The 23,198-nt window shown below is 38.7% G+C and overlaps 1 protein-coding gene across 8 annotated transcripts in view; it reads right to left on the bottom strand.

Moving 5' to 3' along the window:
- LOC118712604 (fatty acid desaturase 2-like protein FADS2B) overlaps positions 1 to 22,452 on the bottom strand; it is a 31,946-nt gene extending 9,494 nt beyond the window's left edge. For 4 of the 8 annotated variants that reach the window (XM_036426525.2, XM_036426527.2, XM_036426526.2 and 1 more), the window contains exons 1-6: positions 21,841 to 22,452; positions 14,756 to 14,866; positions 11,461 to 11,658; positions 9,548 to 9,649; positions 3,951 to 4,076; positions 1,196 to 1,256 (exon numbers count right to left, since the gene is read on the bottom strand). In XM_036426525.2, coding sequence (XP_036282418.1) covers positions 1,196 to 1,256; positions 3,951 to 4,076; positions 9,548 to 9,649; positions 11,461 to 11,658; positions 14,756 to 14,866; positions 21,841 to 22,167 — 925 coding nt within the window. In that variant the 5' untranslated portion in view covers positions 22,168 to 22,452. The remainder of the gene's footprint in view (positions 1 to 1,195; positions 1,257 to 3,950; positions 4,077 to 9,547; positions 9,650 to 11,460; positions 11,659 to 14,755; positions 14,867 to 21,840) is intronic. The other 4 variants (XM_036426522.2, XM_045577596.1, XM_036426523.2 and 1 more) reach the window with 4 other exon arrangements.
- Between the last annotated feature and the right edge of the window lie 746 nt (positions 22,453 to 23,198).

The following is a 23,198-nucleotide window of genomic DNA, read 5'->3' as shown; positions in this document are numbered from 1 at the left end:
TCTCCCCTTCTGCTGTGATAACCAAAAATGCCTGTAAAAATTGTCAAATGTCCCACTAAGAGCAACATTGCTTCTGGTTAAGAACCCTGATCTACAGAAAATGTTTGTATCCTTCCCTGATTTTGGTTTATTTCCCAAATATTTTAGATGAACATTTTGGGATTCCAAGAAACCTTTTTATGGTGTTGATTTTGGTTAGGATCAAAGCATTTGGCTTCTGATGATCTTTATTAGTATCAGCATTATTTAGCTAACCTGTTTTCTTTGTAATTCTCACCCAAGGAGTGAGGAAATGCTTCCCATTGTTTTTTTTTAGAGAGAGTGGAAGGAAGGGGGAGACACAGAGAGGAAAGAGAGAAACATTGATGTTAAAGAGACACATTCATTGGTTGCCTCCCACAAATGCCTTGAATGAGGGTAGGGATTGAACTTGTAACCCAGGTACTTGCCCCTGACTAGGAATTGAACCCAAGACTCTTAGGTGCCCAGGCCAATGCTCCAACCACTGAGAACACTGTTCAGCGCTACCCTATTTTCTTTTAAGCATGGACCCACATCCCATATTTCTATCTATCTATCTATCTATCTATCTATCTATCTATCTATCTATCAATCATCTATCTATCATCTATCATCTATCTACTATTTATCTGTATATCTACCTATCATCTAGCACCTATCTATCATCTATCTTCTACAACCCTATGTAAGCCATGGAAACAGCCAGCTTTCTTTCACATAGAAGCTATATAAGTGGCTTTTGTTCCCGGGTCTCTACTTTTTCTGACATCATACTGTCAATGCTTAGGCATTCTTTTCCTATTTTTCTTCCCTTCCTACCCAAATGCCACTATGCTTTTCTTCTTGTAGGTGTTTAGTCTTTCCACAATTAGAGCCCTAGATTCAAGATTCCTTGATTTGGCATCCTATCTTTCATCGTTCTCAGAGCATTTCCTTCCCTACACAATATCCAGAGTGATGAAATGCCTATTAAAGATTCCTATTTGCTTCTCCATTTTTCCTTTTTCAGTTTTCCACCCCCTGTTAGTCTGAAAGAAGGCATTCTGCTTCTCTCAGTTATAAGATAACATTGGCTGGTCTCTTTGTGAGAGCATTCCAGTCATGTCTTCTGGCTTGACTACTGCTTGATTCATGGAAATGGAATGATAAGGAATTTGACTTCAAGGAGACTCACCCATGTAGAAGTAAAGGTGCTGCTTTTCATAGTCAATATATTTGATTTTCTTCTTGCCATACTGAATGGAGAGAGAATAAAACTTAAATAAGAGATAATATTTCTGGCCTTTACACTCGAGGACATCTGTGTGTTTGTGTCTAAAATCTCTATGGATAGAGCTATCTGAGTTCATTGGTTGCTGAACTTAAGGCATTAAAAGAAGCAAAAGTGGAGTGCGGGGAAATATTGTGGTATCTTTTTGCCTTAATTAAATATGAGCGATTCTTGTATAGATGGTTTATTCCATTTGACTACTGTATGTGGATTGTGATCATTTAAATTCTTTTTAATTGGCATAGAAGCCATTTTGAGATTTTTTGGTCCTTCTGTGGAGTGGTGATTGAAAAGGCACATTTCTGATGAATTTTTAAAAATCTTTTTTATATTTTATTGATTTTTTACAGAGAGGAAGAGAGAAAGATAGAGCATTAGAAACATCGATCAGCTACCTCCTGCATACCTCCCACTAGATACATACCTCCCTAACTAAGGTACATGCCCTTGACCGAAATCAAACCTGGGACCTTTTAGTCCACAGGCCTATGCTCTACCCACTGAGTCAAACTGGACAGGGCTAATGAGTTTTTCTCTCTTCTTTAATAATAGTGTTTACAATTCTGCTTGAAGCTCAGTCTCTATCTACATTCATTCAATAGGTATCTATTGAATGGTCATGTGATAAAAGATAGGCTTGGCCTCTTCTATCTGTTCCATCTTTTCTCATTTGTGTTCTGATTATGGATCTCATGCTGTAATTTACTATTTGTAAAGCACAGTGATATTATATATATCAGTACTGGAAATTTGATTTATTTTCTAGGGGGTTCCTTCATTCATTTAATTTGTTCTCAGTGCATGAAGATAGAAAATATCTTCATGAGGAGAAATAAGATTATTGGTTATATCTCCAATAATTAGCAGGCACTCAATAAATGTTTAATTGAATGAATGAATGGCAATTCACATCCCACTGTATATTTTATCTGTATATTCACTCAGTTATGGGAAAGGTTTGACTCTTGCTTTTCTCATTCTTTTAATACTTTCCCACCTACATATAGATTTCTTCTCTTATTTAGAGAGTAAGTCTGATCCTTCTCGTATTATTATAAATAAAAAGAAATATCATGGTGATGAGATAATAATAGCTATTTGCAGTTACTCTCAAACTTCCAAATACTTAAGTGGTGGGAAAATGAAAAAGGAAATACATGAAGAATGGTTGGAAGTTAGCAAACATAGAAGAAAGGCTGGTTGCTAAATCTTGCAGGTGCATAGGAATTGGAGCATAGAAGATTTAATTAATGCTTATTGAAATGAATGTTTGAAGAACGTGATAGAAATATTGACAATAAAATGTGAGAAAGCAAATATTCTAGACTGATCAGAACTATTTTTGATGTGAAACAACTGAATTTTTTAGTATCAATATAAATAATTTTAATTAATGTTTTGTGCAGTAGCTTTGAAACTATGTTATATAGATCCCTAAGATTCTAGGGATATATCCCAAGAGCAACTGTCAAACTTGGAGAGGTGGCCCTGATAATTTGTAAAGCTCAAGAGAAGCCCCTTCTGAAGAAGGTCAAGCTGCTTCATGAACTTCAGTGATACAAATCACTCTTTGTCAGGGGGGATAATGATAAGTCAAATGTCACAATTTTAGTGATGAGTATGGAATTCACAGACATTAGAGAGGTCCAATTTGTTTGTGGAGCCATGGTCAAAAGCAACTGATTCACAATCATAGCCATGAATTTTGTTTTTCAAAATATAAGCAAGAGAATTTGTTTCCTAATTCTACAAAAAGAGGGTACTACAAGGCCCAGGCAGCAACTGACAAAGCTAGATTCTTATTTTTATAAAACTTCAGAAAAGTCCTAGGAGAAGATAGCAGATTCTTTCTAAGGACTCAACTCCCAGGATCTATGTCCTTAGACCTCCTCTATTGAATGAAGACTTCTAAGAAAGTTGTTGATTGTCCTTTACATGATGACATTAAATTGAGATTTGAAAAAAATCAACAATTGAGAAATCCTGTAGTAGACTTTTCCTTTCCTTTTTCTATATTTTAAGAAATATAAATTAGAGGTGTGTGTGGGGGGGTGTCTCTAAGTGTTTTAAAAAACATTTGGGCTGTGGTTCATGTGTAAATGTACCAAAATAAACATGAACTAAAAAGAATAGCATTGTTTGAGCTAGAATTAGTTGAAATAATTAGAGATTTAGATGTTTGTGCTTTATTGCTTATTGAATGTATTGATCTGTTTCTCTGAGTGAATGTCTCCATATTCTTGGAGAGTCATTGCTGACCTCACTTCACCTAGTTTTATTGCCTAATTTTAGCATATGTTGCCTGAAAGCTAGTGACAGGAAGTGGGCAGGTAGCTGCTTGTCATTAGGATTGCTCAAAAAGGGTGATATGAGTTATATTTCTTACACTAGGAGGTTGTACTGAATAGCTTTTAAGGACATAGAGCCATGCACTCCACATCTCTCAATTTTACAATCCCAGGTTCAGTTATTCAAAATCTATATCCTGAACTTAAAAAGAGAGATGTTCTCCTGTCATGTGTGAATTTGGAAGCTCTAGCTTGATCTTTCCAAAACAAGGCAATAGGCCTATCTAAGAACCTCTTCTAGGAACTTCTAGAAACCACGTCTAGAAACTTCTAGTCTAGGAACTTATGCTGGCGAGGACTTCTAAACGTACCTTGAGAGGTTGCAAATCTCCAACCAGGAAAAGTGGACCCACATCAATATCTGGGTCTTTTGGGTAAATGTTTGGTTTTATGTGATGTTGGAAGTGTCGGTGATTCCACCATTTTACTGACAGGCCCTGAGGAGAAGAGAGGGTTCATTAGTGGTGGCAAGATTTCTCTTTTGAAATGCCCTTCAGGATTAGAGTTGTTTTTTTACATGCATCTCCAAAGTCAAAACAAGACATTTGAGCTTCTCAAATTTGCTCCCCACTGCTGGGTCACAGAATGATTCATTGGACAGGGGCTCTCAAAGCCTACAAATAAATAGTCATCTGAGTCATAAATTCAAGCTCAAACAACATGTGATGATGAAAAATCATAAGAACTGATGAAATGAAATAATTTCCTATCTTTCTATTTTGAATCTCATTTAAAAAAAAAAAAAAATTCTGTCTCTAGGTGGTTTGGCTCAATGGATACAGCACCCGCCTGCAGACTGAAGGGTCTCGGGCTCGATTCTGGTCAAAGGGAGTTACTTTAGTTTAGGGGTGTCGAACACAATCAGAGAAGGGGCCAAAATCTAAAATCCAGCCTAAATCGCGGGCCGAATGGTTTACTGAACAGTCATAAACTGTCATTGTGATGGAAACGCAGCGGAGTGCAGTGATGACAGCGCGGTGCGGGCCACATTGCAAGGCCTGGAGGGACGGATTTGGCCCTCGGGCCTTGTGTTTGACACATGTGCTTTAGTTGAAGGCTCCTCCCTGGTTGGGGTTTGTGTAGAAGGCAACCAATCAATGTGTTTCTCTCACATACCTATTTCTCTCTGTCTCTCCCTCTCTCTCCCTCTCTCTCTCTCTCTCTCTCTCTCTCTCTCTCTCTCTCTCTCTCTCTTTCTTTCTCTCTCAAAAAAAAAATAAGGGGAAAATATCCTTGAGTGAGTATTAAAAAACATAAAAAATAATTCTGTATGTAGGTGGGGCAGAGAGTGTTTTTTTCTATTTAAAAAAAAAAAAAAAGGTCATTTGCCTCTCAGCATAACCATTATGGCTTGTCACAGTTTAGGTTCTTACAAGGGTATTTCTTGGATCACATGATCTCACACTTTTAGAGGAAATAATGAACAACATAAACTGATGAACAAAAACAGACCCAGAGAAAAAGAAGCAGCGATCAGACTCTCAAACCTCAGAGGGAAAGTAGGAGAGGGTGGGGGTAAGGGAAAGAGATCAACCAAAGGACTTGTGTGCATGCATATGGGCCTAGCCAGTGGCCATGGATAACAGGGGGGTGGGAGCATATGTAGGGAGGGGTTTGGGATGGGAATGGGGGGATGAGGACAATTATATGATACCATAATCAATAAAAAAAAATAAAAGGAAACATCAGCTCTAAGACTTTAATTAGTTGTGGAGGAAAAGAATGGCCCTAGGAATCCTACTTCAATGAGTATTTCAAAGCATATGGATTTGAAGTGATCTCCTAGGGGAGCTTGGCTCAGATCATTGCATGTCTAGGCTTTAATGCTCTCATATAAAAATAAATGAGAACAAAAATATTTTAGCTGATGTCAAGCTTGAATCATCCCTGATTAGGTTGCTTGTGATTTTATCTCTTTGAATTAAACTCTGAAGGTTTTAGCAGAGCAAAGGAATTAGAGGCATATCAAGCTAGTTTCATATACTAGATGTATAAATATTACTGTGTGGTTTGGGCAAATTACCTGCTCTCCTTAAGGCTCAATTTTATTTCCAGTAAAAATAGTATGATAATATTTACCTCCATGAGTCATTTGGGGAGATATGAGAAGTTTTATGCAAAACGTTGGCATACTGAGATATTCAATTTCCCCTTCTTTCCTCTATTATGTTAATCATTCACAGAAGAATAAGCAGCAGTAGGTTTTTATTGTGTATTTGACGTCTCTCAATAACTGGCCAATACATGTTTTAGCTCTTAACTATCCAATACAGTAGCCATAGCCATATGTGGCTATTGAATATTTGAAATGTGACTAAATTAAGATGGATTGTAAGTATATGATACATACTCAATTTTGAAGACTCAAGATAAAAAAAGAAATATAAATATCTTAATTTGTAGGCTGATTACCTATTGAAATGATGATATTTGAATACACATAGTAATAAAATTATCTTTTAACATGTGGCTATTAGAACATTTAAAGTGACTTACCAGGTACACACTATACATCTATGGTACAAGAGGTGGCTTTGTTTGAAAAATCTGTTAGCATTGACTTCCCATAGTCTTCATTGCAGTTTTCTCTTAGCAACCCAAGCCCTCAATCATCAGGAGCAGTATTCTCTTCTCACTTCTAACATTCCCTAATGTCCTTTCAGTGGAATCTCTCTTCAGTCCAGCGCTCTCTCCTGAATCTCATGCTTGAATGGGAGATCACTTTTAACATTTTCTTTGGATGTCCCATGACTTCTCAAACTCAACATGAAGTCATTGGTTTCTATTCCCCTTTTTGGGTCTCCAATGGACTCTGCATTTCTCCTATTAAATTGTACACCACACACTCACTCTTACAATTGTGTACTCACTCATTTATTTACCCACTCATTATGTACTTTGAAGTATGTCCCATGTATCAGATACTGAAGTAGACAGTATTTAGAATATAAAGATAGACATGATTAGATGGGATTCCCACATTTATAAAACATATAATTTATTAAGAGCAGGAGACAACTAAACAAGGACACTGTGATAAGCAATAGTTCTCTTTTTCAATTAAATCTTCTGATAACCAATATCTTGGCCTCTTCTACCAGCTTACTGTACCCTTCATCCAACAACTATCTATGGAAATATGTAATATGACAGACAGGGTTTGATTCACGAAGGTCAGAGAGCGTCTGCTCAAGGTTGTGGAACTTAGAACAGTGGTCAGAATGGTGTGGGTATGATCTAAAGCAGCTTGCTCCTCCCTGGCTCCTCTGTCTGGAAGCTACAATTTCTGAAGATAAGGGAGAGAGTGATCCCTGGGGAAGTAAGGATTATCAACTTTGCTCAAAACAGGCTACTGGGCACCAGTACAGGAACCACCCTAAGGCATTCTTTCTTTTCACTTTATGTCCTTTCTTAGGGTAATAGCCAGGGTTTGAACTGAAACCATCCCGAATCTAAAGTCCTGCTACTAGGTGTGTGCCCTTGACCAATTTCATCAACTGTAAAATGGATGAGGTTACTGGAAGGATTACAGGAAATATCATGCTTGACACTCTTGTCCCAAAAATGTTTTAGGATGTAGTCATGGAAACAATATAAGCCAGATTTTTAAGGAAGATTTTCATTTCAACTATTCTGCTTCTTTATCTCTATAATAATACTTGATTCTTATAGTTTGCAAAATATGCATATGGGTGTGAGGGGTAAAAATATGCTACAGGGATTCCATTTTGATTTTCACATTGCATGGAAGTCCAAAATGTCTGCAGACATTTCATGGTTTATTTTCAGAAACACTATTTTCTTATGCAAGCATGGCAAAGAGCAGAATGTATATATTTTTGCACAGCTGGTGAATGAAAATTCCAAATAATCTCAATATCTGTGCCTTTTCCAGGTGGGAGGAGGGTAAATTAATGTGAAATCAAGCTTTGAAATTTAAAGTTGTTGTACATGTACAAAGCGGAGATGTTTGCTGTTTGTAGGATAATTTTCTTTGATACCCCCCTCCTCTTCCCAGCCCACCTTTCTTCCCCACAGGTAACTCTCTCCTGTGCATATTGAAGCCTATATTAGTTTTGCTCATAAATCACTAGTTTTGCCTGTGTGCACTTGATTTGCTTTTATTTACTTTTAAAAGCTTTATTGTTGAAAGTATTACAGATGTCTCCCTTTCCTCCCATTGATCCTTTCTAGACCACTTTGATTTGCTTTTAGAGCCATTTACCATTTATTTACTCTGGTCATGAGTCATCAAGATTATATCCAAAACTATTTCTGGAGACACAATTTATAGCAAGAGAGCTGTGTACAAATTTGGATCAATGGGAAAGCAATAGTTTTTGAAAAAAATACCAGCAAGGGTGGAGTTGATTGAAATATTCCATTCACTGGCATTAAATCAATTTTTAATTATCTCCAGAGCACATGAATCTCATTTTTCCTCTTACTTCCTCAGAGACTGAGAGGGTACACTACCTGAATCCCACAATACTATATAAAGAACCACTTCTGCTTTATTTCTGTGTTAAAGATTTCTAAGTGAATCCCAAACACTTCATCTAACACTAGTAGATAAAGAGGCGAATAGTGTACTTACAGGAATTTTCTCATTAAACTTGTTACATAAAATGACAATATATTATTCATTCTAACCATGTGGGGAACAGATATTGCTGACCTTAATCCTGATTCAAGTCTCTGATATTTTATGATATTTAAGCCTCATTTTGCCCAACTGGAAACAGGGTAGGATTAGATGGTGATTCTAACCAAGTATCTTCCAATTCAATATGAAATCACTTCAGTAAGAAAAAACAAATAGGCTCTGAAGCAGGGCTTATGAGTTTTTCCTATGAGAATCTGGCTTGAATGGAAGGATTCGGCTTAGTGAAAGGCTCAGAGGCATTTTCTATCCTCCTGGGCCAGAGCACATAGTCATCAAATCCTAGAATGTCATAGAAAAGCAGAAAACAAATTTATCTCCTAATATTACAAATGATAACACTTGAGGGCCAGAGATAGAAAGTGACTCCCTCAAGGTCACACAGTGAATTTTATCAGAGTCAGGACTAAGAGCCATTCTTAGCAGTCTTTGGTTGGCTTCATTCATTCAATCATTAATTAATAAGTAATTAATCCATCCATTCATCCATCCATCCATCCATTCATCCACCCACCAACTCATTCAACAACTGCTCATTGAAGAACTATGTGCTGGACACTTTTGCTGGGTGCTGCATTGCAATGATTCGTAGGACACTGTGCCTGCCCTTCTGGAGTGTATGTTAGTGGGGATAAGACTAACTGCTATCATAGGCACCTGCTTTTCCAGCAGTCTTGGTTTTGCAACCTTCAGCTCTTGGCCAAAGCCATCTGAGCGTCCTTGCCCACTCTTCCTCTTTCTCTTCACTTTTATCTATTCTTCTGCACTGTTTCCTTTATTTCTTCACAGCCACACCCTTTTGGGACTATTCAGGCTTGCTGGATTCCCCTAGCTTCCCAGCAGTAAATGTGCAGAGCCCTCCTAAGAATATTCCTATTCATGAATTTATAGGACATATCTTCATTTTTAAAGGCATAACAGTTCTTCTGTGAGGAGTTCCTTAACTGGGAGCCAGGGATTGGGTCAAAAAGCTTACTTGGGTAAGAAAAAATGTTAGAGCTTCTTAAATAAAAAATAAATCCTTATATTGTAAAAACTTAAAATTCTATTTTCAGCATATATATTATAATGTAATCTTACATATTTGCACATATACATAGTATCTACATTGCTAGTATATTTACATTTACTTTCAGGGTGTGCACAAACATTTTTTATTGATCTGAGTGCACAAGCAAATTTGGAAGCCACTGCCTTAGGAAATGACTTTTGAGAATTTCCTCATACTCCCTGAACGTCCTGTACCTTGAGATGACACATCACAAATCTGTGCATCAGGTGGTTCCACTTGGACTTCTTAAATATGGAAAGATGACCGGTGTCATGCTGCAAAAATGAACTCTGGGCCTGGAAGAGATAAAGTTGTTAGAGGAGCTGAGACAGGAAGAAGAAATTAACAAATGAGTCCACTAGTTGATTCAGGGGCCCTTTTGAGAACAGTGGGAGATTTTGTCTGATCTCAAGGCAAATGAACTTTCTATTTCCCACACAGCACATTCTTTCCCACCTCTGTGCCTTTGTGCAGGTGGTTTCCTCAGCCTAGAATGCTCTCTTTGCCACCACGTTCAAAATCTTCCAGTGTGGAGTAGAAAGAGCATAGCCTTTGGAATCAGGAAGATTTGAGCTCTAAACCGTTCTTCACCAGTTTTGAGCTGCAGGATTCTTGGCAAGTTATCAATAACTCTGAAACTCATCCGTCATCTGATAAGTAGGGATAATAACACTACTCTTTCGGCTGTTGTGCAACATAAATACATGTAAAGTTCCTGGCTAAAGTTTAATTCTTTTCTTGCTTCTAAAGTCACTTTTCAAGGAACCATGTAATGTGGTGTTCAAGAAAAAAGTTAACATAAAATATTCTGGAATTAACATTGGTGTTAATTCCCCATAAAACCTTCCCCATTTGTCCTTTTCAGAAATAAATGCCTCTTTGTGCTCCAACAGTACTGCTTGTCCTTCTCTTTGGCATCAGTGTCATTTGGTCATGTAATATGTTTAGATACTTCAATGGCAATCTTATTCTTCACTGGGTGGTTCATTTCCGAGGGCAGGGACCAGGTGCATTTCCCTTTGCGTCCAAAGCACAGTGTTGTGCTCACAGAAGGCTATGTTCAGAGATTCATACTTTACTCAGCAAAGATTTATTGAGTCTACATGCCAGGTGTTGATTGTCATTTATGGCAGAATCTACATGTTCTTATTCTCATACTAGAGGCCTGGTGCATGGATTCGTGCACCAGTAAGGTCCTTCAGTTTGGCCTGTGGGGATCTGGCCAAAACTGGCTCTCTGACATCCCCTGAAGGGTTCCAGATTGAGGTGGTTCTTGGGGTGATGGCACCACTGAATGAGGCTTCCTCCTCTCTGGTTCTGAGTGTGTCACCCAAGAACTTCAGCTGCCAAGTCACAGCAGCTTGGCAGCACCTGTGTTGAGTGTCTTCCCCCTGGTGACTAGTGCACATCATAGCTACCAGTCAGATGTCAAACGGCTGGTGGGCTGGTCACTTAGGCTTATATATATTTAGATAAGATGTAGTCTCTGCTCTTGAAGTATTCATGGTCTATGCATTGATAAATGCTGGTTGGTTAATGAATAAAAGATAAAGATGAATGTGATGTAACTAAAAACTGAACTTGTGTGGACAAAAATGGGTAAAGAGTAGCAACTGTCATAAATTAAATATTTGCATTATGCCAGTTGTTGTGCTAGGACTCACATGTGTCAAACACAAGGCCCGCGGGCCAAATCCGTCCCTCCAGGCCTTGCAATGTGGCCCGCACCGCGCTATCATCACTGCACTCCGCTGCGTTTCCATCACAATGACAGTTTATGACTGTTCAGTAAACCATTCGGCCCGCGATTTAGGCTGAATTTTAGATTTTGGCCCCTTCTCTGATTGAGTTCGACACCCCTATGCTAGGTGTTGTTCACATTAACTTGATTGGCCCTCCTCAGAAGATTTTTATTAAAAAAATGTTATCCCCCATATTATAGGCAAGAGAACTTGGGCCCAGCAATATTTGATAATCTGCTGGGTCAGACACCAATGAATAGCTTTCCAAGATGTATCCAGCAGCAGCTGACACCAATCTAAAGAGAGAAGAAGACATTCTGAGCCTTTCCTCAAAGCTATTGCCTGGGTTTAGGATACCTGCTTACCTGAGAAATTGTTAGAAGAAAGGAAATACATATTGTAATTGGCCAGCCATTGCCAAAATGCCACAGCATTAGCCAAGCCAGGACTTCCAAAATCAAGATCTGGATGAGGTGAAGGGAAAAGAACCCCAGGCTGGCACTGAACATGTTCATAGCCTCTAATGTCCTCCGCAGTTCTCGGAAATCTTCCACCAACTGGGCCTGTGAAATATTCAAAGAGGAAATTAGTTCTTTCAGGAGAAAGAAAGCTCAAATGATCATGATTACTAATATATTTTATTAACTTATTAGTACCTTAATTTTATAAATAGAAATTTATTAGTATTAATACATTTAATAGGGCAGAATTAAAAAAAAAACAATGAGGAAAAAAAACCTTTGAAAAGTGTTATGATAATTTTTTTTTTTCCTCTAGAAAAGAGAAAAATGAGTAGTGGTTTGTCAACTATCCTCAAGCTGCATGGAATTTAGAATTAATGTTTTGTTTTTTTTTTGAAGGGTGGTGGTGGTCAGTAAAGATATATAAAAGTCAGCCCGGTCAGTGTGGCTCAGTGGTTGAATGTTGTCCTATGAACCAGGAGGTCATTGTTCAATTCCCATCAGGGCACAGTTGGCGGTCGATCCCCAGTGGGGGGCATACAAGAGGCAGCTGATCAATGATTCTCATCATGCTTCTATCTCTCCCTCTCCCTTCTTCTTTGAAATCATATACAGAAGTCTAACAGTTGTTTTTGAAACCATCAGTATTATTTCAGGTGTTGACTGATTTCTGGTTATGCTTTGGAGAACTTTGTTGTCCATATGGATCTATGTTACCATAGATACTGGTACAGTTTACAAGTTATTTTTACAGTTTTAAAAAAGGTATTTTTGTTGTTGACAGTATTACAATTATCCCCCATTTCTGCCCCTTTGTTCCCCTCCTGGCCCCTGGCCCCCCTCAGGCCTTCACTTCACTGTTGTCTGTCCAAAGGTTATGTTTATATGAATATAAATTCTTTTTTATGCATATAAATTTGTTAATTTCATCCCACCGTCCCTCCTTCCCTCTGAGATCTGTCAGTCTGTTACATTGCCAGTTGTTTATAGGTTCAAATGGCTGGTTCATAGAAGATTATGAAGATAAACAAACATAGGTCACTTAGATTAGCTCAATGGATAAATTCCCTGTGAGCTGATAATAGATCTCCAGAAACAAGATAGATCTCTAGTGGCATTAGAGTGTTGCTTGTTGGAAAGGTCCAGGTTCTGTGCACATGCAACGGGTAAATGTGCATGTGTGTGTATGTACAATGCTAGTCACCATTGTCACATCATAATAGACTAGAGAGCGAGTGCAAATCCTGGGCAGAAATATCTTTTAACTTAATGACTATTATGGTGTTGAAACCAGGCCTGTTGAGAAAGTGACCAGAGTATAAGCAAGAACCAGATTGTTCAGATGTAAGAAAGGAAGAAATTTGAAATAAAAAAGAGCTAAGAACATAATTCTATTTTAAAAATTCATTGATGCAACGTTTAAAGGATCTCATGCCTGGGGAAAGTTTGGATGGGCTCATTGATCAGGCCCACATCAACCCTGGAATCTGGAGGCCATAGATAATTTTAATAGGTCATCTCTAGAGTGCCTCATGTTTTCCAACCTATTTATTTACAGAGACAGGATTACCAAAGCCCTGAAGAGTGATTGGTCTGAAACCATCAGCAAGTCAGTGAGAGGCTGGATTTGAACTTATGTTTCCTGACATCCAGTTTTGTGCTTAAACACTAATTGTCTACGTATATATCTAGGTAAATACAAGAGAATCATTCATTGTCTAAAAGAGTGTTGATCTCTAGGAGTGACCCTAAATTTTCTTTAGTTTTATATCCTATTGTACTTACATATGTATCTTCACATAGATGCACTAAAGAAAATTGATGGTAGATCGTTACCTCCTTATAGCTCTTAGGCATTAGTAGGAGTTTTTTTTCCTTATAGAATATTTTTGGGAAAAACAAGCTTTGCATCATCTTCCTCTTTTAACTTTGGCCCTTCTGCCCTAAGTGATAGTGACTTCATAATAATGATAGCATCTAAAATTTATTGAGCATTTGCTGTTTTCCAGACACTGATCTGAGCATTTAAATGCCTTTAACTCTTTCTATATTATCCCAATAACTCTGATAATGTTGGTTCTATTATTGCCATTTTACAGAGCGAGAAGCTGAGCTGCAGAGATTTTTGGTAACTGGCCTAAACTCATACAAGTTATGGTAGGGATAGGTTGTGATTCCAAGTTGTCTACCCTCAGAGCCCACCCTTCTGAACACAGAGCCATGCTTCTTGACACACACAGCATTATGGGATGAACTTGGATCGAAGGGGTGAGCTTAAGTGTTTGTCTCAGATCTACACATAACCTGTTCTATATCCTCAGATTCTCCCTGGACCTCTGTGAGTTTGATTCCTCATTTCTTAAAGTGGAAATATAATCCTTATTCTATCTGCCTCACAGTGATAGATGGAGTCAGCACTTTGTAAAAATTATTTCCAAAGAATTATAAAATGTAAGGTGTCTATTATCTGAAATCCCTTTAAGCTTTCTGTAAAATCATCCTGGTGAATTTTTAATCTTATAGAGACCCAGTCCTTTGGAAGACAATGTTCAGGTAGCCAAAGTATTGGAGAAAGAAAGAGTGATGTCTTTCCTTGGGAGTCCCTAATGAATAGAGGTCAGAAAAGAGTGACTTGGAATCTCTGTTCAAAACACCAGCTATGGGACTTTCATAAAGGAATTTATTTTCCCTGGACTATCATTCCCCCAAATCTCACAAGGGCAGTAGTTAGAATATGGTCACATCTGTGATTCAACAGCTATTTATGTAGTTTCTACTATATGTCTGATACTGCCCAGATGAGTCCTGAGGACATAGGGATAAGCCAAATAGACACAATCTCTTCTCTCATGGAACACAGTGTATCAGGGAGCATAGACATAGACATTAAACTGATAATTACAAGCAGTCACTGACAAAAATTATATGTATAAATTACCTGGCATGAGTAGGTGTTTAGAGACATGGAATTACTCCTTGGCATAGGACCAAAAATTCTATTCCTTTGTTTCACAGAGGTTTCAGAGTTCTGAGTGGGAGGAGAACATTGTTTGGAAATTATGTGGCATCCACTTACTCACACTACTGCAGGTCCACCCAGGCATGATGGTTGGGTGCTCAGAGAAAATGATAAGTTGAACCTGAAATATACCTTGGCCCCATCCCACCACATATTCTTGAGGCTTGAGACATCACTCACGTTTTTGTTTCTTTCCTGGCTGGGTTCCCCTGGGGCAAGCTCTCCAATGAGTAGTGGCTTAAGGTACAATCGTGCAATGTCAAGCTCCAGGTGCATAGCTCTGAAAACATCCTGGAAACCAGAGGGAATTGTTAGAGGCTAGAAGAGACATGCTTATATACAGATTAGTCCCCTTCCTGACCTCACTCTGTGCCCATCCAGAGAACCAGTACATACTCTGTTGTAGAGAATTTGCTTCCTGGTTGATGCTTCAAGTGGACTGAGCAAAATTACCCTTGGAAATACTCTTTTAAAGCTGGAGATCCACCTACTGAATGCACTGATTCACTAGACAAGTCCAATGCATCCAGATTATTCCCAAGAATTGGAAGATACCTCTGTTTATTTTATTGAGAACCAGAAGAAATAGTGGCTTGAGTTTATGGGCCATCAAAAATCTTTCAAGTCCAACACCATACTTAGGGTTGAAGTTGCTTACACTAGCTAAGGCATGCAGCAATCAAGACTGGCTATGCAGATCTTGTCTTCCATCCAAGTCTGCCTCTGGGTTCTTAGCCAAGGACCAGAGCAATGGGGTTCTTGAGTTAAGTTATTTAAAAGCAAAAACCACAAAGTTGATAATAGTTGTTTAAGAAAAGTATGGAAGAGAGTATGGTAGCTCTTGTGCTCTGGTAGCACAATCTTGGCTAAGTTTGTCACTGATCTTAAAAACATGAGGCAGGTCTGCAGGGGCGTGTGGCAGCCAGGCACAGAATCAAATTTATCAATTCTACTTTTCCATCCCTTGCTGAGTAAAGATTTCAAATGGCTATGAGAAGTAGCAGTGGTTCCTATATCATGCTTATATTTGGAAGTGAGAGACATCCTCTTCCTTTGGGGATTTAAACAGTTTTAGAGGGAGGGTGGTTTTCTAAGAGGAAGATGCTAGACTTTCTGCTATTATGGCAGAAAGGGGGGGTGGGAGTGATTAAAAATGAAGAAATATAAACAAGGTTGTAACTTGTATACATGGAAACCATACACATTACTCTGAGTTATGTTGTTGCATCGTACTAATTAAGAAGACACAGGAGCAACCTTCCTACATATAAATCCTAGCTTTGCCACTTACTAGCTGTGTAGTTGTGGACAAGTCTCTTGACCTAGTTGTACTTCTCTTTTGTCTAACATGAAAGTGATGATAATAGCTGCTCAATTCAGAAAATGATTATATGTATTAAGTGAATTAATTAAAATATGGTTGGCAGATAGACAATTCTCAATATATGTTAACTATCTTTCTTATATGTATATCTCTAGCGATAAGAACTTACTACTTATCCTCTCTGCATGACAGCAATTCAGATATTTTATTCCCTATACTCCAATTCCTAATGTGTTGTGAGCTCTGAATTATTTTGGTGAATATGATAATTCACCATCTTTAAATCATAGAGCCACTTTAAAAGGTCCTTGAGAGCTTGTTTGGAGGTTCTAGCAGGGGAGCGCAGCTACTCCTATACCCTTGACCGAACACCGGTCCTTTCCTCTTGGGGGAAAGTCGTCCTCTTCGACCGAGCGCGCAGCTTCGGGAGGGACACACATGGATCGGTGAGGGAGAAGGGGGACACCGCCTAGCCAGCCAGATCAGCCGAATCAACCCTGGCAATCAATGGGGTGACAGATGTCGCAACCAGATCGCCCTCACATCCATAGAGCCACTTTAGATATAGCCAAGAACTACATTCCCTACTTATAAAAAGGTGCTTATATAACGAATAAGGTGTTAATTGGAAAGCTGAAATATCAACTCTTTGGACTTATTTCACCTAGATTCACTCATGTGAAAAAAGATTTGTATATGCTAAAACCAGTCTACGCTCAACTGTCCATTCTGCTTCTGCACACCTCCTCTAAGCCCCTTGGAAAATGCCAAACTATGATTTCAAACGTATTTTTAATTGTCACATTCAATGATTCTGAAACTTAGTTTTCCTAACCATGAAGAGAATCATTTAGTGTTTAAGAAGGTGATTAAAGTATTTCCTGATGATCCATACTGAAAAATCATGGTCTGCTTGCTATTTGGGAGCAGATTAGAATGAAAAGCATTCTGATAGATAAAGATCAGAGTGTAAAGGAGAGGTAAACTACTGCAATTTCATCTTAGTCTGAGCAGTCATCCAAAGTCCTGGAACAGTGTGCTGACAATCACATTCCTCTGGGTTCATTGTTTCTTCTGACCCCCAGCAAGGTTCACCAGTCAGTACTGTGATAACAGGTACTGAAGACATACACAGTGTTCCAGAATAATAGGCATTGCCTTTCTCTGTGGAATTCTTTTCATTGTATTGATGGGCACTTACAATAAAAAAGTTTAGCTAATCTTAGAATATTTGATTTAGAAGAATTTCCTAACAGAGACTGAATGCTGAGTCAGTTATGAAATCCCCTCCTGAAAGACCTGCAAAAACGAGTTGTTACCAACATTCTTGGGCAAGTATGTTCCTGCTGGAGGAAGGAGAGGGGATAAAATGAAGGGGAAAAGAGATACTGCCAATATTTATGAATGTATCCTATGTACAAGGTGCTCTATGGGCCAATTCACAATCATCATCTTAGTTCTGTGAGGTTTCATTGATTCTCTTGTAAAGGTAAAGAAACCATGTCTCAGAGGGGAGAAATGTCTGGCCCCAAATGTCACAGTGAATAGTAGAGTCAGGATTTGAATTCAGGGCTTTGTGACTTTAAAGCCACAAAGATATAAAGGGCCATTCCAGCCTTAACATGTATATATATTTTTGAAAGACTTCTCAAGAGAGGAGCAGCATCAGATTTTTGGGGGATGGTGCTAACATCAGAATGTTTCTGCTGAGCATAGAGTAATGGTGTCTCCCCACCTTAGGTTGCAATCATGTGAATCATTTTGCCTCGGGTTTGAACCTCTCTTCCTAGGCTTAGCTTTCATCAGACCCTTCATGAACCCCATGTTATTCACTGGATCTCTCCCAATTCAATAAACATTTTACGCCTCTTCATGGTTTTGCAGTTTTGCACATACTGTTCCCTTGCCTTCATTGCTTTCCTCTGCTCTCTCTACACAAAAGCTCTTCTTCACCCTTCATGATCCAAATGAAATATTTCCACCGTGAACCCACCCAGGACAATTATTCATGATCTCCTCTGGGCTCCTAAGACACATTGTTCCTAGAACTTTTCAAATTATATTGTAAGCAATCTGTTTCTCTACCCCTTCTCTAGTGGCCTTTGAGTTTTTTGAATATTGGGACCATGTGCTATTGATTCCATTATATATATACCATCTATCAGTATACCTGGGGTATGGCATGTGATCTTGGATGTCTAATGTATAAGGGAAATGAATGAATGAGTAAATGAATATAGGGTTTTTCTTTTTAATCCTCACCTGAGAAAGAAACATTGATACAAAGGAAACACATTACTTGGTTGCCTCCTGCACATGTCCCAACCAGGGCCCTGGCTGAGGAGAAGCCTGCAATGGAGGTACATGCCTTTGACTGGCGTCAAACCCCTTGGTCCACAGGCCCATGCTCTATCCAATTAAACAAACACACTAGGGCTGAATATAGAGTTTTTCTAACAAGGAGAAAGTTGGGATTATCAAAGTGTTGAACTCAGAGGATATAGGTCTTATATATCCTATCTCCTTCCTATCCTCTGTATCTCTCATTTTTTACCTTTCTCCTGCTTTAGCCTCTCTCATTTTCATCTGTTAGCCTTTTGAATATCTTCTCAACCATCATCTATACCCCTTAACCTATTCATAAATTTATATCAAAATTTATTATTTTCAAAACAATATACACACAGGAAATATGTCATTTTTCACAAATAGCTTGGAAATCCTTATAATTTTTTGCTACTTTTTAATGGGGGACAAAGATATGTGCCTTACTGTAAAAGCAGTATGATTCCTAGTGGAAGAGAAAAGTATGTAATGCCAGAGACAAAATCTTGCCTTTACAACTCAAGTACTGTATCCAGGTTGTGCCCTGCATGAAGGCACCCAGCCAGGAGGGAATGTATGGGCTGAAATTCAGCCAGTACTCTGCTTGCCAACTTCAGCTATAACCACCCAAAGTCACCGTGCAGGTTAGTAGGGGGTCAGGCTAGTTTATATTGGGAAGATGACTTAATTTTTCAAGCCTTGGTCTTTTTTCTAAACGTGAGTAATACTGCTACTCAGTCTTCCCCATAGGTTCATTAATTCCTATGTTCATTTATTTAGTCATTCCAAAATCTACTGAGAAACTAGATAAGTGGTTAAGTGCCTACACTTTTGGAATCAGACATCATTAAATGACTGCATTTTTATATTACTTAATTCATCTGAGGTGGGTTAAAATTTCCCAAAATTCAGGAAAGAAAAAAAAAGGATAACAAATATATGCATGAGTCACAAAACAAAATAACTAGAACCTTGATTTACTACTTCATAAAAGCTCATCAGAATATTCAATACCCAACCACAGACACCCATTACCACCTCTGAGTAATTTCTTCTCTGCTCGCCCTTTACAGATTTTATCTGCCCCAAAGAAATGGCTAGAACCAGTTTGCCTCATATTTTGGGTAGAGCATGAGTTGTGCATAGGCTGATTTGTGAAGGGAATGCAGTTTTTGGTATTTTCTTGGGAGAGAGCCAATTTGGAGTAGAGAATGTCATATGAACTCACCCAGATTTCTTTTCATCCTCAGGGATAAGGATAGAGTTATTTTTCTCACTCACTGTGTAAATAAAAAAAGAAAAGGTACATACTCTGGACAGGTATAGTCATGAGTCCAGGGCCAACACAAAGAGACCATTTTTGGCTCCACATTTTCCTTTCAGAGCATAACCATAAAGACCTCTCAAGTCGTAGAGAGAGTATTGGACATCAAGGCCTCTGACTTTGCTCTGCCCTCCTTCCCTAGAGAGCATGATGCCCTCCACCTTGTACCTGTTCTTTTCAATAGATGAAAACAAATAGAATCAGGATTTCTAAGCTGGTAGTAAACAGAAAGTAATAATCACTTTAGATGTCAGAGATATGAATAGTTGTAGCTACAATGGAATGAAACTTTATTAAAGTGTCCAACATTTTTTAAAACACTTTACAAGCATCCGTCTCATTTACCATAAACCAGTAAGTTGGGTAATGCTGATGGTGAAGCTGAGGTGCAGAGCCTTCCAATAACTTTCCCAGGTTCATAGAATGGATCCCAAACCCCAGGCTCTCCATACACGGAGTAGTCACAGCATATTGTGGTTGTCAGAATTTTCCCAGCACCTCCAAATCATCTTGAGCCACTTTCCCTTGGAGAATCTTTTCTTTGAACATTTTTGGATTCACTTTCCTAATGTCTGAGGTCCGTCATGACTGAACATGCATAGGATTGTCATTCTCAGGATATTAATCCCTGGAATTCTTATAGTTTCTATTTTATTAATCAATTCTCCTTGTTGGCTAAAATTAGATCAGAATCATGGTCTTTTCCTAACTTCTGGGAGGTAAAAAAATTATCAGCAAATTGCAGATTTATCATCTGAGTTGCCTCTAGCTTAGAATTTATTCATGATTTTTATGGTGGTTGAGACCCACATATTTTCCAACATATCCCCTGAGCTTATTCTATGACTTGAGTTGGGAAAGCAATACCATATTTTCTCTGAGTTGTAGGAATGAGGGAAGGGACACACAGGGATCTAAAGTATTTTTTATTTCATTTTATTTTTGTTACCTTTCTCTTTCTACTCTTGTACACATTCTTTCCACCTCACTTCTATCCTCAGCTTTCTGGATTCCTACCCACCATCTATCTTCCTGATACAAAGGTACTCCCATCTCTTGCTACAAGTACATGCTCATTTTCTCAATAAAAAGCTGAACTTTTTAGTGGCGATTGAGCCAACAACCTGGGCATGTACCCTGAATGGTAACCTCTTGGTTCCTGGGTGGACACTCAACCGCTGAGCCATTCTGACTGGGCAAGGTTAGTTATATCCTTTTACTTTCATTTCTTCATCTGTGTAATATGGGCAATAACATCCCTAATTGCAAAAAAAAAAAAATCTTCCTTATAGAATATTTTAAAGGGGCTTCCTAAATTCATCTAAGGATTCAAAAGACCATCCTATTAAATGTTAGATGGAAATTTTATTTGTACGGACTCAGCTACAAAGGTTTTTATGGTAAAACACCTCCCTGATTTCAAAATTTGGCAATATTACTTGGTGGCTCTGTGCATCATTTGCCTCTTTGAATATTAATTTTCTCATCTGTAATATGGAGATGGCATCCACCTTCCACATGGTGAGGTTTAAGTGAGGTGATGCATTTGAATGTATCTAAGGTATTCTAGGCATCCAATAAATGTTACACTATTTTTTCCCCTTTGCTGCTTTGGTGGGGAAATGTGATGAGGAGAAGTAGTGAAGAAAAGTGGAAGATTGGAATCTAAGAAAGATAAAGTTTTTGAATCTGAGCTCTGCTGTTGGATGACCTTGGACCAATCAGTTATCCTCTCTGATTTTAATTTCTTCTTCTATAAAAGTGAGTTGTATTACCTTTTTGACACTGAGTGAGCTGCAAGACACAAAAGTGCTCTGCATAGTCTAAAAGCCTATGTAATTGTAGGCTTTCATCATTGTTATTAACAGCATTTTTATGCCTAACAGATGAATCACCGACTTCCTTTTTAACACTCCACATTAAAGAGCCTGAGAAATTTACACTTGCGTACATTTTTTTCTCTCCAGGTTTTACTCATCTATTTGTAACTTTCTTCTTATAAAACAGCTCCATTTCAAAGCAAAACACCAAGAACAGAACGAAAACCAGAATACACAAATATAATACCCACTGTCAATAACTGAGCTCATCCAAACCTGATTCAGATAACAGCTAGACCTTGAGGCTTAAGTTGCTTCTGAATCCTTGCTGGTTAGAAATCCTGAAAAATTAGTTTGGGAGGAGATGAACTGTTGTGGAGCTTGAGCACCTACTTGACATGCTTTTGGGAAGAGAGTCAAGGTTCCACCCACCCAGCAGCTGGAACAGAGGATAGAACTTGGCTTCCCTTACCGTGGCATCTTCCCCGGCATAGTGGTGGAGAACCCGATGGCCACCTGGATGTCGGTCTGCCCAGCTAGTAACATCATAGACCTTGCGATTGATCACCAGCCACTGGTCGGCCTCCTGATTGTGTCTCTGGATCTCCTGCCAACTGTACAAGTTGAGGCTCTTTCTAGGTGTGTCACCTTTTCCATCTGCCTCTTGCTTTGGGGAGACCTCTGCTTTGCCATTTGCTTCTGGCTTGTCATTTGCCTGATGCTTCTCCCCTACGGGTGGCTGATTCTTTCCTACAAGGCTCCCATTGCCTGCTTGCTTTTCTCCAATCTGCATCATCATAGAACCCCTGAGATTTCTGGGTTGACTCCTAAAACTTCTGATCCTCACCTCTGATTGGATCGTAAACTAGTCTCTCTTTCCCTTTTATTCCATTTGTAGTATGATGCCTGCACAGAACATTTCTTTTTAGCCTAATTCTCTCTTCCCAAAACTTGATGGTGAACACATCCCCAGTTTCTCACTTCTGTCTGTCCTGAATCTTTTCTACCTGGATGGAGGCTGAACCACCTTTCTCTCCTCACTTTTCTCCCTGCTGGCTGGTCTCTTAGCAGCATCTGTCACCATTAAGTCCTTAAGTAAAGACTTGTGACCAATGGTAGTCGGCACAATGTTGTTGCCCGCCTTCCTCCTCCCCAGGAGGAGGGGCCAGGCTCTGTTAAGTAACCTCCTGCTGGGCATCAAGGTAGGTTGGGTTCCTAGTTCTCTGAATGAACACATTCAGATTTATTAATTCAACATGTGAGCAGAAGCTTTCAAAATCTCTAGGATGTCATGAATACTTGATGGACTTGGGAAATGATCTTTTTGACAGCTATTTCTCCCCAGGGCTTTTAAACTTAAAAAAAAAAAATGTTTATATTTACCAAAAGAGCACGTCAGCAATAAACCAGTTTCTCTCTTTTATTTCGCTTTGAAAGCTGTCCAAGTCTGTTAACACACCTGGAAGTAATAGTGGCAGCTGTTTGTTAGAAAACATGATTTACTTACAAAACCCTGGTCATGTGCTTTATCTGGTTGAATCCTCACATTAACTTTTTGAGGGAGGTGCTTCTAGTGACTCATGTTCCAGCTGAGAAAACACTGGCTGGAGACCTCAGGTAAGATGAGCCATAATCATTTTTTCAATGAGAAGTAAATCCAGATTTTCTGATTCTAAATCCCCAACTCTTTCCATTCAGTTCTCTGAATCTAGGGTATTGACTCAGGGGTTTAGAAATGAGGTGAAGAAGAGATTACAGGGTGGTGGTGGTGGTGTTTTAATGTTAAAAAGAAATAATAGGAAAAGTCTATTTTCATATTTAGAAATTGAT

The sequence above is a fragment of the Pipistrellus kuhlii genome, unplaced genomic scaffold (genome assembly GCF_014108245.1).
Source record: "Pipistrellus kuhlii isolate mPipKuh1 unplaced genomic scaffold, mPipKuh1.p scaffold_m20_p_9, whole genome shotgun sequence".
NCBI lineage: Eukaryota > Metazoa > Chordata > Mammalia > Chiroptera > Vespertilionidae > Pipistrellus > Pipistrellus kuhlii.
Note: the sequence above shows the minus strand (reverse complement) of the source record. Positions and strands in the feature narration are given on the sequence as shown.